The following is a 17824-nucleotide window of genomic DNA, read 5'->3' as shown; positions in this document are numbered from 1 at the left end:
GCACCATTACAATTTTCACAACTCGTCAGCTGTCATTACTTCATCGGAGTTTCCCCTCAAAGCCCAGCGGAGAATGGAGAGACTTCCAGAGAACAGCTGTGACAGTCGGTAGCAGTGGCATGTGTTCATCTCCAGTAAATGTAAAGTTACTGTATATGATCAAAGTTTACATCACAAACACAAAAGAATTTGCATTTAAGTTGCAACATGGATAACAAAGCTAAACCAGCAACAGTTTGGTCTGTTTATTTGCTAATACCTAATTAATCAATCAACTGACTGCTAATTTTGTCAATGATTAATTTCCTGTCTGATTAATCAGCTAATTCCTTCACCAAAAATCCTCTCTATCAATAGTTTATTGTCTCTTGAAGATCTCATTGTTCTTCTCTGGTTCTTATTCTGATATTTATAGAAACACAATAAGTAGTGGTATTCCCCTTTGAAATTATTATAACATATAGTGTATAAATACATATACACACAAACACATATTAATTAACTTAAGGTTGTGTTTTGCTTTCACTTTTAAGCGATCCTCTGCCTGGGCTGTGGTGAGTCCCCCCTTTTGTACTAAAGTCCAAAACACTGTGTTGTACAAATTATTTATGTGACCTGAAAGACCCAAAAACACAAAAACGCAGCCTGACATCTTTTCCCCTCGTCAGTTTAATACACAGATCCCTCTAGGAGTCAGATGCGTGACTTTGTAAAACAGTTAGAGCACAGTAGGCACTTACAATCTGCCTGCCTCCAGCTGAGGTAGTCTGTGACCACACGTCCATCAAAACCTGGGGGGTACAAGAGGGGCTGTTGCCCAAAAAACTCCTTCCAGTAAAACACATACGAGGAGGAGAACTGGGAGGCCACAAGGGTCATGAGCTTACTGCCAGAAGAGAAAGAGAGAGAAATAAATAAATGTAAAGATAAAATACAACAATACATAAAAAGCTTGTATGGAGATGACAGTATGGCCAAACCTTGGTACCTGGCTCGTCTTTTAAACCAGGTGGAGGTCCTCTTGAAAACAAAGCTGAACTCCTCACTTTGACCGGAAGCGATGACGATATCCTCGAGCTCTTCCACTGCGGCTCATCAGACCCAAGGCTCTGTTGTCATCGGGCTTTGGAAACTCGTGCTGCTCTGCAAACCTGAAACAGACTGCACCAAGAAACTCTAAACAACAGAGAGAGGAATCATCATCACAGAGACATGTGGAGCCTAAAGAGGAAACTCACTTGTGGAAGTTGCGCCCGTCCAGTCTCACAACAATGTAGCAGTTTCGTAGACACGTGTCATCTGTTTCAAATTTGCGCACGTACTCAAACTTGCTCTTGGCCATGTTGCTGGGAGGCCAAAAGACAGGCCAACGGTTTGATAACACCAGACCTGACACGTCCACCAAATCTAAAAGCCTTTCCAATCAGCATGAGGGTGCTCCTGAAAACAACACACACACACACACACACACACACACACACACACACACACACACACACACACACACACACACACACACACACACACACACACACATTATATATTTCACACATTCACAGCAGGTATGGAGTAGTCATATTTAGAGCCAAAATAATCCAACAGAGGTGGGGGCGGGCGGATCGATCCCCAAAGTATCAATACTGCTGATACAAAGTCTGGTTAAGGATTCTAGTGTCAGTAGGATCTATCATCCATCCCGTGTTAGGGCACATGAACACTGCTGCTGTGTGTGTGCAACGATGACATCTTTAGTTGCGAGTGTAACCTACACTCACTCATAAGGTGCAAGGGCGCCAATTATTGGTCTTTTTAGAGTACTACAGGACATCTCTAAAGAGATGTTCATTTTAAATGTAGTTTTCAAATTCCGAAAGAAATTCCAGGGGTGAGTGATGGTTGCCAAAAAGCTCAGAGAGAGAGAGATTCTCAAAAAACCTTTTAGGATAATTTGAGTGACCTAAGCAGGGAATGAGCTGGCCTATATTTGAAGTGTGAATACCAAGTTATTGGACTGTAGCCTATTGTAAAATTATAAGATGGAGTTTATGGTTGAAGTAGGAAGAAGGAAGTAGGAGAAGAAGGAATGGCTATCTATTAAGAATAAAGTGCGACTGTGCTGATGGGTATCATATCAGAATAAAAGTACTACAGTGTAACGTTACACTTATTGTACAAACAACTACAGTCACGTTGCAATGGCGAAATTGCATTTAAGCATAATTCCTTATATTTGTATGTTTTATTTCTACTTTAATTCTCTCACAAATGCTGAAAGAGTTTATCTCATTTCCCACATGTAGATTTTGATTCTAACTTTGTGAGACATCCAGTCTGGAACATAATGTGAGCACTGTCTGTCTGAACAGATAGGGGCTACAAGGTCACCCTAAAACTATCTCTAGTTTTCCCATGCCGTTTGAGATATAACTGGGGGGTGAAAGTCGTACAGGGAGGAGGAGGCGAAATGGCCCCAAGATGTCTCTTGTATTTCTTGATTGTCTTCATGTGTATCAGATTGCCTGTAAAAATTGTAGCGTCATAATTAGCCAAGTGCCTGTGTGCTGTCACTCTGAAGATGCATATAAGCCTAGTGTTCTTGTTCACTCATTTGAGTAATTGACTCCAGACTGGGCGGCTGTGCGTTTTGTGAAATCATATTACTAAAATATTTGCAAATATATATTTTTAATAAAATACAAAAAACCTAAACTTGTTTTAGTTTCAACTGTCTTATTTGTTTCACTTTACTAAACTTTCAAACCTTTACCCCTGCTGCAAAGGAAACTTCCACTACAACGTGACTGTAGCTAGTTATTTATTTACGAATTTAGCTGATGTGACATCAAACCTAACTTAAAGTTACTTGGATCCTGGTTGGAGGATTCAGGTTATCTCGGCCTCTACCTGCTGGATAAGTTCGGTACCACATCACCACACGGCGCCATATTAGACAGACATTATACTGCTGCGGAATACGGACCAAGTCAAGGAAAGGGAACGGTATTCCAGATGACAAGGGTACACAGGCCGCAGTAGTCTATTCGCAAAACACTCGAGGGAACTGCTTTATGGTTGACAACGAGTAATTGAGACAAGCATCTCGGGCAGCGCAGTCCGAGGCGTGTTGTTTTCGTGGTTGTTTAGCTAGCTAAGTTGCCGGGCAGACATGACTTCCTTGGTTCAGCGGAGCTCGGGCCTCGTGCAGAGGCGGACCGAAGCCTCGCGCAACGCCGCTGACAAAGACCGTCCGTCCGGCGAGGAGGACCATGAGCCCCGACGGGGAGACGAGCAGGACGAGGACGATACCGGAGACTCCAAAGAAACACGTCTCACCTTGATGGAAGAAGTGTTGTTGTTAGGGCTGAAGGACCGAGAGGTAATAGCAGATACACCCTGGTCTCTAACGCTGTAAAATGAAGGTAAATCTTAACGTTAAACGAAGCTAACGTTAGCTAGCTATATGTTCCTACCCGACGTAGCTAGTTCAGTTAACGTTAGCGCCCTTGTTCGCTTTAATGCTAGCAATAGCTAACAACAATAATGGGCCTCAGAGTTGCCGACAGAGCTGGTAAATGGGTTTTGGCAAAACACGGTTATGTCGAGAAGCGATCTTTTACATATAGTCAAAAGTGGTGGTTAGCTAGTGATTTGGACATTGTCTTATGACAGATAGCTAGTCTTTGTTGTGACATTTGTGCCTCTTGGTACACTAACGCTAGCGAGTTAGCTTAACGGGATACACCGTAACGTTACAAGATCACTAACAGAGTTCCTTGGAATTTAAACGGATGGGTTAATGATCTGTTGGTGCATTTTAATGTAAATATTCCAGGAATGCTGAATGTCGCACAGTGGAAATATTAATCTAGCTACTGCCATGGGGTTATTCTGTAATGCCACTTTATCACTGATTTAAACATTTACGTTAGAATACTAAGTGAGAGAGGAGGGGGTACAGTCGGTGCTAATTAACAAGTATTGGCATCCCCTTGTATTATTTCCGATCTTGTTTTTTACCACATCGTATCCTTTTACCACATCGTATCCCAGTGGAGTTAACCAGAATGTGTTGAAACTGATCAACGGGAAAAAATGGTTGAAAACCAACGTTTACAAATTCATCTAAAACACCTCTTAATCATCACGAGTGCACCCAGTTATTTATCACCTGTGTCTAACCAAGATGAGAGAAGTGAGTTTAAGTTACATATGTGTCTGGAGGTTTCAACAGGTGGCTAGTCCATTTCATTTCCAAAACTGTTAACAACTGCATCATGAAGATAAACATTCCAAATGTGTATAAAGGTGAATGAAAATTTCACTTTTTCTGAGTTTTTTTTTTAACATTAATATGAGTTCCCCCAGCCTGCCTATGGTCCCCCAGTGGCTAGAAATGGTGATAGGTGTAAACTGAGCCCTGGGTATCCTGCTCTGACTTTGAGAAAATGAAAGCTCAGATGGGCCGATTTGGAATCTTCTCCTTATGAGGTCATAAGGAGCAAGGTTACCTCCCCTTTCTCTGCTTTACCCACCCAGAGAATTTGGCCCACCCATGAGAGAGAGACATGGCTTTCAAACGAGCAAAGTGGCAGTTGGTCAAGGCCACACCCCCACCATCCGCCATGCTTCCTCAATAGCTACAGACACAGAAATGGCACATCCTAAGGAAAGCTCATTGTGGGACTGGCTCTAGTGGCTGTAATTCTGCACCAAGGCTGAAATTTTGGAAAGAGACTTCAGATACAGTATTAGGGGACCACTAAGGTCTATATAAAAGCATCCAAAGAGCACCATGTCATGGGACCTTTTAACTGCAAATAACCATTTGAGGAATACATGTTTTGGTCATGTAGAAATAATGTGATTTATCCATCTATATAACATTTTGACTGACACATTTTAATCTTACAACCAACTGTGAGTATGTTTACATGCACACTAATATTCCACCATTATTCGGAATATGACGGTCATGTAAACAGTGTGTTCTGTTTTGATATTCTGAAATAGGCCTTTTTCCGAATATAGCATTTTCCGATTAAGGCGTGGGAAATGCCGGTATTTTTCGGGTTTTAGAAGCATTCTTTGGACATTTATACAGTGCATTCGGAATATGTGACTCAATCGCGCAATGATGGAACCCACTGCAGTTCTAGGCAAGACCCGCCCTATGAAGCAACCCAATTGGTTGAGGTTTGGCATTGACCTGGAGTAGTTAAGGTTAGGATAGCCGATTGGTCAGGGGATAGGACCTGAACAAATCGGGTTCCGTTACTTTGCGTGAGCACGGATGGCTGGCCAATCATATCGCGCAAATACTATTGAAGGGTGGATCTTGCCTAGACCTGCTGTGGGTTCCATAATAACGTGTCAATCGGGGTTTTTAGTGCAGTTTGCAACAGTTTACGGCTTACGGTCTGTGTATTGCTATGGTTGTGCAATAACCAACCAGCCAACCATTTAAGTGAGTCCGGCTTTTAGTAGAGATGCATGCTCAACAGAAAAGAAACCCAGCTACTTTAAACTATTATGAAAGACTTGGATATCAACAGGTTTTTGGATATGAGCCAACCTTTTCAAGAAACTGGTTTAAGGAATGAAAGCTGGACGCTGTGTTCGCTAGGGCTGTGTATTGGCAAGACTCAATATATTGCAATATGTTTCGATACTGTGCGTAAGGCGATTTATATTGGGAGCATAATTTTAGAAAAACTAATCTTTAAAAAAAAGACATGATGTTCATGAAAGTCTAAGAAGATTACTTTAGGTAAACAATTCAGTACACAGAAAATCAAACTGCCAGTTTGGGATTGTGGTTAACAGGTTCTTAGTGAGCTAATGTTTATATGCTACAGTAGGCCAAAGTTCAGCCATAACTACGTTGTTGGCTTCTAGCAAAAAGGCACTGTTAGGCAAGGACACTAGTGGTGTGTCTCAGCATAGCCATCTAGCGGTAGGGGGTTTAAACGCAACATAAACGTGAACCACTGTCTTACATGAATATTTTTTTTTTTTCTTCTTAATTCGATTAAAAATCTATTGACTGGTGTTGAAAATCGATACAGTATTGGAAAATAAAATATTGCGATACTCAAGTGTATTGATTTTTATTTTTCCTTACATCCCTATTGTTCGCCTGTTCAAACAAGCCCACCACCGCTGGAAAACTTTGAAAAAATCCTATTTAGCATGACAACATGTAAACGGGAATATAAGTGGACTATTCACTTTCATTAGCCATGGAAACAGAAGAGTCGGAATATTGTCTTTAACGGAATAAGGGCAAAAACTGGAATATTGTCAGTACTCCAGAGCGAGAACCTGATGCGGCACATACCTTACCACCAGCATTTTTGCATTTTACACAAATGCGTCTCTTCCCCCTCCCCTAAAAACTGACTAAAGCCCTATTCGCACGGGATAAGTATTATCTAGGGACCTCGTGTGAATTATAAATTACCCACCCACGTCTGATTTTCATCTGGCGCATTCGAACGGGATAAGCGAAGCCTGTGATTTTACTCGAATTTACTGACATTAAGCAACAGTAGAAACATGGGTGTGGGTAGCTCTGCTACGTGTTTGTGTGTGGTCAGATCTCGAGGACACACACGCACACAATCTCAACCGGGTAGTCAGTCATCGTCCGAACTGCGACCTCTCCTTTTTCTTTTTCTCACTTTTTTCTCCGGGTGGTGTCAAGCTGGGTCCGGTTAGATGGATAAAACCAAACATTTCACCAGGTTAAAATCTATTGTTTGGAGATGTCTTGTCGTTATCTCTAGATGTATGATACAAACATAAAAAATATACTTACCGCATGCTGCTATACATGTCATCCATCGCCATCTAATCATTATTTTTGTCTTCGCACTTGTGGTGGTTTTCATCTTTCTCTTTCTGCAAATTGTATATGATATATAGCGACATGACCCAGCACCCAAAACACTGTCAAAACACTCCAACGCACCCTCCATTCTTCGAAAGATGGATTAAAAAGGCGCAAAAGAAGGAAATGGGTACCTTGAAAAAACAAAAAAATCCTGGACAAATCAGAGATGCCGATTCGCACGGGACTAATATTATCACAGGACCTCCGTTTTCAGCGAAATATGGTAGGTCATTTGCGGGGGAATTATTACTTTTACAAATTACAGACATGACAGATTCGCACGGGATTAAGATCACAGACAACCTCCGCAATTATTACAAATGACTGGAGGTCACCAGGTAATACTTATCCCGTGCGAATAGGGCTTAAGGTGATGAGAAACTGGTTGATCGATACCAGTAAAATCTTAAGTTAGATTGCATTTAAAGGTTCATTTACTGCTTTCTGCTTGCACAACGTTGCACAATCACAGCACTGCTGGATGTTTAAGTACAGACGGAGTGCAATACTGTGGTAAGCTCGTGTTTGTTTTGCTGCATCAACACAAAACTTATCAGATTGGTTAGAAGGTTGCTTTTCTATAAGTCTATATGGCTGAGTCTGCATCAGTCTTTGCTGTTCAGATTGCTTGTGCTTTATTTACCTCTGTTTCTGTAAAGAAAACCTTTTACTTTAACTGAAGCCAGACATGACCTCACGGGTACAGAGGCATTGCTTCCAGATTTGGGTACAAAATGACTAATTCTGTCATGATACTATGTATTGTCATATACGACCTGTTAGCTGTTTGTGTATCAAATATTTAAAAACCATCAACTAAAGGCCTTGACTTGCCTTCTAACTTGCAGTCGTCTGTCTCCATTTTATATTGGAGGAAAGGAACACACGAGGCACATACAAAGGTGATGTTGTCAAACTAATGCCAGCTGTAATGTTTGGGCCAGTGCGAACAGATTCTGTACCATACTATACCATAATAATTTCATCTAGGGGTGCTTACAATATTTGCAACTGACAGGAACTGTAGCCTAAAGTGTTGTTTAAGGTTATCTGTGTACTCCCTGTGCTTATCAGCTTGACCAACAGGAATTCTCCTGACAGCCAGCCTGGGTCCATTTTGCCCAGGGGTTTTCTTGCATAGGGGTGTTCTTGGCACACCCCCAAAGAGGTTTTAGCCAGCCCCAAAATGACAAGAATTGAGAGTAAAAATAGCAATTCAAATCCTCTCTGAATTTTTTGGAGAGCAATTTACTAAACACCAGCTGAAGCAGAACATACACTTGAATATGAACACTGATTTCATTTTTATCTCCAGAGTCAGACTGTGTCAGACTCTCCTGGAGATATTTTAAAATATAATTTTTTATTAACCGGTTTTGTTAATTGGGGTTTTATTTACTAAAGCATCATATACATGTTTATCAAATTGACAGAAATAACAGGAAAATGCATACATCTTTGTCTAATAAAGTAACACAGACTCATTGCCTTTACTGTACACGGACTGATCATGCTTACTGATGTGCATAGCCCCCCCCCCCCCTCCATTGTGAGCCATGAAACACCCTGAGTGAGCCCTCTTGTACTATGTACTGGACTGTTGTGGTTGCATAGTAACCTTTTGACTAACCAGTATTCTGATGTGTGTTTCCATGATGTAGGGCTACACCTCGTTCTGGAATGACTGCATTTCATCGGGGCTGCGAGGCTGCATGCTGATAGAACTGGCTCTGCGAGGACGGCTTCAGCTAGAGGCTTGTGGCATGCGGAGGAAAGGTCTGCTGGCCAGAAAGGTAGGACATGTGGCCCTACTTGCACTTTTACTACAAAAAATGGTTCTGCTGGTGCCCTTTTTTTTGCCTTGTCTTAACTGATTTGTGTGTAGCATCAACCTGCACGGTTACTTGTAAAAAGGCATGAACAATTCCAAGTAAAGTTTACTCTGGGAATTTTGCATAGCAAAAAGCAATACAATGCCTTAAGGCATATTTTGGTTAAACGTCTGCCCATTTAAAGTGCTCATATTCTGCTTTTTCCCTTTCCTTTTATTGTTTTATATATCTTTTTTTGTGCATGTTATAGGTTTACAAAGTGAAAAAGCCCAAAGTCCACCCCAAAGGGACTTCCCATCTCCAACAGAAAACACTGTTCACAAACTGCTCCAAACAGCTCTATTGTAGTCCAGCCTTTACTTCAGAGACAAACGTGGTCACTTTGTAACACACGTTATAATGCTCGCCTAGCTGTTAACGTGGCACGCCCTCATACTCTGCTTCTGACTGGCTAGTAGTCCTTACCTAGGTACTGTCAAGGCATGCCCTCGTACTCTGCTTCTGACTGGCTAGTAGTCCTTACCTAGGTACTGTCAAGGCATGCCCTCGTACTCTGCTTCTGACTGGCTAGTAGTCCTTACCTAGGTACTGTCAGGGCACGTCCTCATACTCTGCTTCTGACTGGCTAGTAGTGCTGACCTAGCTACTGAGCATGTGCGACTCCCAACAAAGATGGAACAGAAGTGAGATGTCTCACTCTGTAGCTAAAACAGAGAGCTCAACACAGAGGGTGAAAAGAGGAGCTGCAGCAATGTGCAGTACAACAAAAACATGGTGTTTTTTGAAAATTAAACCATGTAAACCTATTCTGATATAACCTAAATACAATTATGAACCTGAAAATGAGCATAATATGAGCACTTTAAATGAATTGTAACCTGCATTTAGCAGCACTCCTCCCTCAAATTTATAGATCAGTCAGCATCCCATTAAATAGGAATTTGGTAAGATTACCAACCCTCTGCATGCACAGTGCCTTTCTCCCATCACATGTGCAGCCCACACTACTGCACTGTCTGAGCCAAAGGAACACATGCTCTCCGGGAGGTTTTGATTATATTACTGGAGCAAACACATTTTATATTTATCATATTTCAGTTAACCAGCGGATAGTAACCGAAAGCAAACAGCAGCCAGTTTTTGCTAGCTTGCTGTTACCATGTGGGATGCAGCTTGATTAAGCTATTTGTATATGGCGTGTCAATGAAACTGTTGTGTTCTTAAACCGCCCAACAATGCACAAGTAGACTTAATATTTCTCAAATACAGTTTTCCGTCAGATTGTTTATAGATTTCTACGTTTCCGACCGCACTTGAATGCAGCTTTATTTCTCAGGAGAGAGAGCGAGAAGGAAAAGAGACGAGCGAGACATAGCGAGTGCTTTGTTGTTGCAGGAAACATTCAGCTTTTACGAAAACTGCTGGGCAGTTCAGAGCTTGTTTGGTGTTTTAAAACGTTCTTGTAGCAGAGATGGAGGCAGTGATTTTTCCTGTACGGGACTCTCACACCTCCTCAAACCATAGCTCAAAACACACTGACGTGGGGTTGCATTTCTTCAAAAGTTGAGTCAGTCTCAAGTTTTCACCGCAGGCACGCTGCAACCCGTTTTTTTGTGTGTGTGTGTGTGTGTGTGTGTGTGTGGGTGTGTGTGTGTGTGTGTGTGTGTGTGTGTGTGTGTGTGTGTGTGTGTGTGTGTGTGTGTGTGTGTGTGTGTGTGTGTGTGTGTGTGTGTGTGTGTGTGTGTGTGTGTGCGCGCAGATGCTCTCAACATTGTTTTTACAGCGCTGCGCCAAAGCTGGATAATGGCAGGAATGTGATATGGTAACTACAGCTGGAGCAAATAACTCATATTACAATTTTATTCCAGTTAATTCCAATGGAAGGTTTCCACCTTGAATATTCCAGGAATTTTGCAACTCTTCACACCTAAACTTTTCCATATTCCATCATCATTATGGCCTAAATAAAAGTGAAAGAGGGAATTAGTTTTGGGGCAAAGTACACTACTGGTCAACATTTTGGGGTCACTTTAGAAATTTCCATTCCATGCAGAATACCAGCTGAGATTAGTTGCATTGTTGTTTTTTTAACCAGGGCAGCAGTTTTCAGATTGCATTATGTGCTTACATAATTGCAAATGGGTTCTCCAGTGTTTTCTCAGTTAGCCTTTTAAAATGATATCAGATTAGTAAACAGAATGTGCCTTTGGACCATTGGACAAATTGTTGCTGATAATGGGCAATGTAGATATTGCATTAAAGATCAGCCTCTTCTTTCTACAACAGTCAAGAACCCTTTTGCAATTCTGTAAACACATAATGTAATCTGAAAACTGCTGCCCTGATTAAAAAAGCAATGCAACTGATTTCAGCTGGTATTCTGTCTGGAATGGAAATTTCTGAGTGACCAAACTTTTGACCGGTAGTGTAGTTTTAAATTTATTTTCATAACCAGTCATCTTATCAATAAATCAAATGACGACAAGTGAACGTCACTCAGCGATATACGCAGAGCCTTGAGGAATTAAAAGAAAAGGGACGTGTCTGTTTCGGCGACTGCCCTCTGATAACTCCACCTTGTAACTGGCTGTCATCATTCTGAATGATTTTGCAGGTGATTTGTAAGTCGGACGCTCCAACGGGTGACGTGCTCCTGGATGAAGCCCTAAAACACATCAAAGACACCCAGCCGCCGGAGAGCGTGCAGAGCTGGATCGAACTGCTCAGCGGTGAGTTAAGCTGCGTGTGTGGACGGAGATCTACAACAATGGTGTCGCACTTTGTGGTGATTTTCAACTTGAGGCAACGACAATAAAACCCTCTGTGGCTAAATAATACCTCACTGATGAAGGATTAAAACCCTTACATTTAATCACGACAAAGCAGACTTCTAAGACGTGATGATGGAAGTGAAGAAATGATCTGCCGAGTCTTTTATGTTTTTTTTATTTTTGCTTTAGTCCTTAACAGGACTATAAGCAGTAAGAATTCTTCTTCACCATTGTTAGTTCAATGTGAAGGATTTTGGCAAGGCTATCTCCTCCACTGCATTAGTATTGCTATCTGATTATTATTATTTTTTTTAATGTATGTCTTGTCGTAAGATATGAGCGAAATGAAAACCAACACGTAATGAAACAAGGCAAGGCAAGGCAGCTTTATTTGTATAGCACATTTCAGCAACAGGGCAATTCAAAGTGCTTTACATAAAACATTAAAGAGCAGTTAGAAAACAATTTTAAACAATTTTAAAACATTAATAAACAAATTAAAACAAGAATAAAATTGATAGTGCAGTATAAGAATAAAAGTTACAGTGCAGTATAAGAAATTAAAGTTAATAAAATAGATTATTTAAAGAAAAGCAACATCAAAAAGATAGGTCTTTAGCTTAGATTTAAAAGAACTGAGAGTTGCAGCGGACCTGCAGGTTTCTGGGAGTTTGTTCCAGATATGTGGAGCATAAAAACTGAACGCTGCTTCCCCCTGTTTAGTTCTGACTCTGGGGACAACAAGTAGACCTGTCCCAGACGACCTTAGAGCGGTCGGGGCTGGGTCATAGTGTAGTAGCAGATCAGAAATGTATTTTGGACCTAAACCGTTTAGTGATTTATAAACCAGTAAAAGTATTTTGAAATCAATTCTTTGAGGCACTGGAAGCCAGTGTAAAGACTTCAGTACTGGAGTGATGTGATCCACTTTCCTGGTTTTAGTGAGGACTCGAGCAGCAGCGTTCTGAATCAGCTGCAGCTGTCTGATTGATTTTTTAGGGAGACCTGTAAAGACACCGTTACAGTAGTCAAGTCTACTGAAGATAAAAGCATGGACAAGTTTTTCCAGATCTTGCTGAGACATAAGTCCTCTAACCCTTGATATATTTTTAAGGTGATAATATGCTGATTTTTTAATTATGTTAATGTGGCTGTTAAAATTTAGGTCTGAGTCCATGACTACACCAAGATTTCTGGCTTTGTCTGTTGTTTTTAACATTGTCGTTTGAAGCTGAGCTGACTTTCAATCGTTCCTCTTTTGCTCCAAAACAACCACCTCCGTTTTTCTTCATTTAATTTAAGAAAGTTCTGGCACATCCAATCATTAATTTGTTCAATGCACATATTTAATTGTTGTATTGGGCTATAGTTCCCTGGCGATAAGGTTATGTAAATTTGTGTGTCATCTGCATAACTATGGTAAGTTATTTTGTTGTTTTCCATAATCTGAGCCAGTGGAAGCATGTAGATGTTGAACAGAAGAGGCCCCAGAACTGAGCCTTGGGGAACTCCGCACGTCATGTTTGTATGCTCAGATGTATAATTACCTATAGACACAAAGTAGTCCCTTGGTGTCTGGTTTAACGTTAATGACTAGGGTTGGGTACCGAGACCCGGTGTTAATACGGCACCGGTGCCTTAACAACCGGTATCTACTGGACCGAATAGCAACGCGGATTTTGGTGCCTCATTTCGGTGCCACTTAAGTGCCTTCTGCACTTCTCTCTGATGCTCCGAAACGGACTTTGGAGGCAACTGAAACATCGTCACGCTAGTTAACACTACACCTGGCAGCAGGTAACGTTAGCCTAGCGTTAGCTAGCAGCTGGAGTAAACAGGGTTAAAATGCTGACCGCTAAACGGTGTAAAAGGGTGTCTATATTTCACTGGAGAGGATTCTAACACCAGTCTGTAACAACACAGATGGTGCGTTCACTCGAAACTGGCCTCGACAGCCTCGTGCTGCATTCAGTTATTGTAAAATACCCTTTTCCCAGCCAGTGGTTGTTTTTGACATTTAACGGGTATTTACTGGTGAAATAAGTTATTAAATTTTTAATAAATCATTTTATTTTGACCCTGTGGCCTTAGCAATAAACAAGCTGTTGTTAAATGTCGCCGACTGTCATTTTGTGCTCTTTTTTTTTTTGATAGATAGATAGATAGATAGATAGATAGATAGATAGATAGATAGATAGATAGATGAAAGTATCTGTTTAGGCACCGGGAAAATGTTGTCTTTTCCCATTTTTATTTTTTTTATTTTCTTGTCGGCCCTTCTGAGTTTGCAGGTATGTATAGAAGACAACCTGTTACTCCAGCCTTTGTAGTGTATGCAGTGTCTGAGATTTCGGTACTGCTTCTGTTCTTTTTTTCACAACACTTCGCCATAGATGATAGGGCTGCACAATATCGCCATTGCGATATCAACTTGTGCAATAAACGTATCGCAAAAGATTTTTTGTTAGTTAAAAGAAAATATCAGCAGAAAGCTGCACTTTTAAACTATCATTCTTTTTATTTAGTGCTGTCTTTTTATATTCAATTCAATGTTCAATAAAAGTGTTGGAAAATATTTCCTTTTCATTTGTTTTAAATTCAACAAGCAATTTGTGGTATATTAGCAGAATACTGAAATCAGCTGAACTGAGTACTCTTTAATATCTATCTATCTTTATTTATCACAAGTTATAACATCATCCTCATATCGTGCAGCCCTAGTAGATTAGCACGTCCCCTTTTTTTTTGTCCGAGCATTAACTGTCCTATGTTTTATCGGCTGGTGTTTAGGCGAGACGTGGAACCCCCTGAAGCTCCATTACCAGCTGCGGAACGTCCGCGAACGGCTGGCCAAAAACCTTGTGGAGAAAGGCGTCCTCACCACCGAGAAGCAGAACTTCCTGCTTTTTGACATGACCACGCATCCTCTCACCAACAACAACATCAAGCAGCGCCTCATCAAGAGGGTGCAGGAGGCCGTGCTGGACAAGTGGGTGAACGACCCCCAGCGTATGGACAAGCGGCTGCTGGCGCTCATCTTCCTGGCCCACTCCTCGGACGTCCTGGAGAATGCCTTCGCCCCGCTGCTGGACGACCAGTACGACCTGGCCATGAAGAGAGTGCGGCAGCTGCTGGAACTGGAGCCCGAGGGGGAGAGCCTGAAGGCCAACGCCAACGAGCTGCTATGGGCCGTGGTGGCCGCCTTCACCAAATGAGGCCGCCACAGCGGGGACAGCGAGCAGTCGTGGCATTCAAGTGGCATTGTGCTCTGGGGCAGGAATCCGTAGTACTGACCCCAACGTGGTGACTTGACTGAATTCCAGTTTACCCCCTGCCTGGACTTTTGGAATGGGGATGCCCTCTTTTCTTCTCATCCCTCTCCCTCCTGTCGTTTTCTTTTCCTTCCAGATAACAGTTCACCCTCCCCACCCCGCCCATGTGTCGTTTGTGTTCACTTTTGCTAAAAAAAATTAATAACTCTCATGGAACTTGGAATCAAGTTGTTGGGGATGATATGGGTGAGTCCAAATGAAGATGTTGGTTCATATCCTCTTTTATTTTCTATCAGGTCTATCTTTCTATGGAACTGTTTTCTTAGAGGTACGCTATGTACGGCACAGATTACTCAAGGCAGCATCCTGACACGCCCGAGAATAAAATAACCAACCGCCATGTACGTGTACGGAACCATGTACAGGGCAGTGATGCTGTATAGGAATGAAAGGTAAACTGATGCTCATGTCAAGTCTCTCAAAGTCCAAAAGGATACCACCTACCATGTGTGATTCAAGTGTATGGTGTCACAGCATTCTTTGACTTTCAAATCAAGTACTGGGAGAAAACTAATGCGATCAGATCTGAAAGTCTGAGTCGATTTGATGCCTCTTAATCCATCCATTACACATATTATATATATACTTGCTTATACTGTGCAGGGATGCCAGGGGGCTGGAGACTGTCCCAGCTCTCACTGGTCAGGGGAGGGGGGGGGAGGGTGTACACCCTGGACACTTTGCCAGTATATCACAGGCCTGACACGGAGACAGACAGCCATTCAGTTTCCAGTTCACCTGACCTGCATGTCTTTGGACTGTGCGAGGAAAGCCAATGCGGGGCACTTTGGGGGGGGGGGGAGAAAAAATAAAAATATCCTAGCTCCACACAACTGCCTGCTGGATTCGGATTGAAGATTTCCATGGTGCGAGGCAAAAGCGCCAACCGCTGAGCCACCGTGCTGGCTTACATTCCATCCCTTCTGGCCTAAATAATAATTTTTTTTGTACAACAGGACAATAAGCCTGCACATGCATGGACACATACGTTCCCTGCAATATGGAGTGGGGATTATCACTTTACTTAGACCTCTACCACGTTGAATATTTTGGGTGAAAACCTTTCAAATGAAAATCCAAAAGATGGAGAACATCATTAGACAGACTTGTTTAGTGCATTGGGTAAAATAGTGCTGGAATAATATAAATCCTATCACTAATGTAGAATGGATGGGGCTGATAGAAGTACAGTGTGTGGTGATAGGTGATGCTCTTTAACATATCCCCTGGCCCGTAGTGTTTTATTCGCAGTGAAACATGATTTTTGGTTTGTATCTCATCTAGATGCATTGTCAAAATGTGTGCATGTTGAATATAACCCAGGTTACATTCAGAATTCCAGTATGTAATATCTGAATGGTAACGGTCGAAAGCAAACGCATCTAGGTGCAAAATCATCTCCTTGATTAAAAACAAATGGCTCTAAAAATGTGTAATTGATAGGATTTGGTAGCGTCGTCTAACACAGCGGGGTAAGAAACCTTTTTGCGGTAGTGGCTGTTGAGGATCAAATTGAAATATTGTAGTGGCAGAACCAAACTCAGGAAAGCAGACCCAATCAATGCCAGCTGCCTTTTGTTAGCAAAATTCAAATAGACATAATTTTCACTTATTAGTGAATGCCAATATAATAATCACAAATGAAATAATCCATGGGTCTTTAATGCAGAAAAAATGCATTTCTGATCTTCTCCTCAGCTTTTGGGTTTGTGTGTGCTACCCAAACTTGATTTCAGAAACAAAACTCCTTCAAGCCATTCACTTGAGACATTTTGTGAAAACTACGCTCATGAATGTGAATTTCAACTTTTCTCCAGGACATGGATTGGTCTAGGATGTGTACATGATCACACACACACACACACACACACACACACACACACACACACACACACACACACACACACACACACACACACACACACACACACAACACACACACAGAGAGAGAGTTTTGGGAGCTATTGTAGATGTTAGAGCTCGGTCTACTGCAGACAACAAATCCAATCTTTGAGTCAAGTAGTGGACCAGCCAGCACACAATATATCCTATGGAAATCAGACAGCTTTAGAGTTGTTGGAAGGTGTAATTTTGACTTAATGGAGCTATGCTAGCAGTTTCCCCCTGCCTCCGGACTTGAAGCTTGACATAACATGTTCCAGACCTATCGTTGTCTTGGATGCAAAGAGCTGAAATGGATGTTGATCTTCTCATGTGAGTGTGGGCTTGTGGCAAACAAGTGCATTTCCTAAACTCGTCAGCGATGCTTAAATGTGCAGACAGTTTGCTTTACGTTGCAGCAACTTGTAAAATAAATCCATTGTACTCCCTTAACTTTGAAAACAATCTGATGGATTCTCTAACAACTTTTAAGACCAAAGTCTAATCCGAATAATCAAAAGATGGGCTCACATTCCAGATGTTGTGTGTAATTGTATTTGTATCAGGCACAAATTTCAAAGGACATCTTGTCACAGTATCTTTAATGGTTCATGCTGGTCGTGCTCTAAAACATTCATCAAAGCCTTTTTCACCGTGAACCATACCTTGCTCTTAATTTCATATTGCCTCAATTTTATATATTTTGTTTTCACACTTGTTTAGCTGTTCTGTGCTTTAACACAACTTTTGCTACGGCGCCTCATGGATCTCATGAAAGACATTGCTTTATGACGGACAGCCTCCCTCTGGTATCGTATGTAGCAAAGGGCGGGGGAGTGATCAGTCAGTGGATCCTTGCAGAAGAAAAAGAACTGACCAAGAGGTTTATGCATCAGAAAACCCCTCAAACTGCAGAGTGAATATAATAGATTATATATGTTATCTAAATAAAGGGACCTGTAGTCTGTGTACTTTCTTTCACCCTAGAAAATAAACCAAGAGCTTGGAAGTGCCTAATCATACAACTGATTTTAAGTTTTATTTGAAGCTTGTGAACACAACTTCTTTGTCCCGTGGGAGGATTCTGGTTTAGCTCATCTGTCCGTCTTTCTTGCG

The 17824-nt window shown here is 41.6% G+C and overlaps 2 protein-coding genes across 2 annotated transcripts; one reads left to right on the top strand and one right to left on the bottom strand.

The window, feature by feature from the left end:
* Positions 1 to 445: 445 nt before the first annotated feature.
* LOC120560812 (probable tRNA(His) guanylyltransferase) lies at positions 446 to 1442 on the bottom strand. Its single transcript, XM_039803676.1, is given in 5 exon segments — positions 446 to 615; positions 741 to 886; positions 989 to 1087; positions 1089 to 1151; positions 1239 to 1442. Coding segments are annotated over 5 exon segments (576 nt in total). The 5' UTR covers positions 1343 to 1442; the 3' UTR covers positions 446 to 451.
* A 1467-nt stretch (positions 1443 to 2909) lies between these two features.
* golph3a (golgi phosphoprotein 3a) lies at positions 2910 to 17730 on the top strand. Its single transcript, XM_039803675.1, has 4 exons — positions 2910 to 3376; positions 8554 to 8685; positions 11339 to 11453; positions 14286 to 17730. The coding sequence occupies exons 1-4, from the start codon at positions 3167 to 3169 to the stop codon at positions 14708 to 14710; spliced, it is 882 nt and encodes a 293-aa protein (XP_039659609.1). The 5' UTR covers positions 2910 to 3166; the 3' UTR covers positions 14711 to 17730.
* Positions 17731 to 17824: the final 94 nt, after the last annotated feature.

The sequence above is a fragment of the Perca fluviatilis genome, chromosome 6 (genome assembly GCF_010015445.1).
Source record: "Perca fluviatilis chromosome 6, GENO_Pfluv_1.0, whole genome shotgun sequence".
NCBI lineage: Eukaryota > Metazoa > Chordata > Actinopteri > Perciformes > Percidae > Perca > Perca fluviatilis.
This window is presented reverse-complemented; position numbering and strand designations above follow the sequence as displayed.

Bases quoted from the DNA above. Each gene is read 5' to 3' on its own strand.
- golph3a (XM_039803675.1), top strand. From the start codon at position 3,167: ATGACTTCCTTGGTTCAGCGGAGCTCGGGCCTCGTGCAGAGGCGGACC. The intron at 8,686-11,338 runs GTAGGACATGTG...ATGATTTTGCAG, and splicing joins AAGGTCTGCTGGCCAGAAAG to GTGATTTGTAAGTCGGACGC. The intron at 11,454-14,285 runs GTGAGTTAAGCT...GCTGGTGTTTAG, and splicing joins CTGGATCGAACTGCTCAGCG to GCGAGACGTGGAACCCCCTG.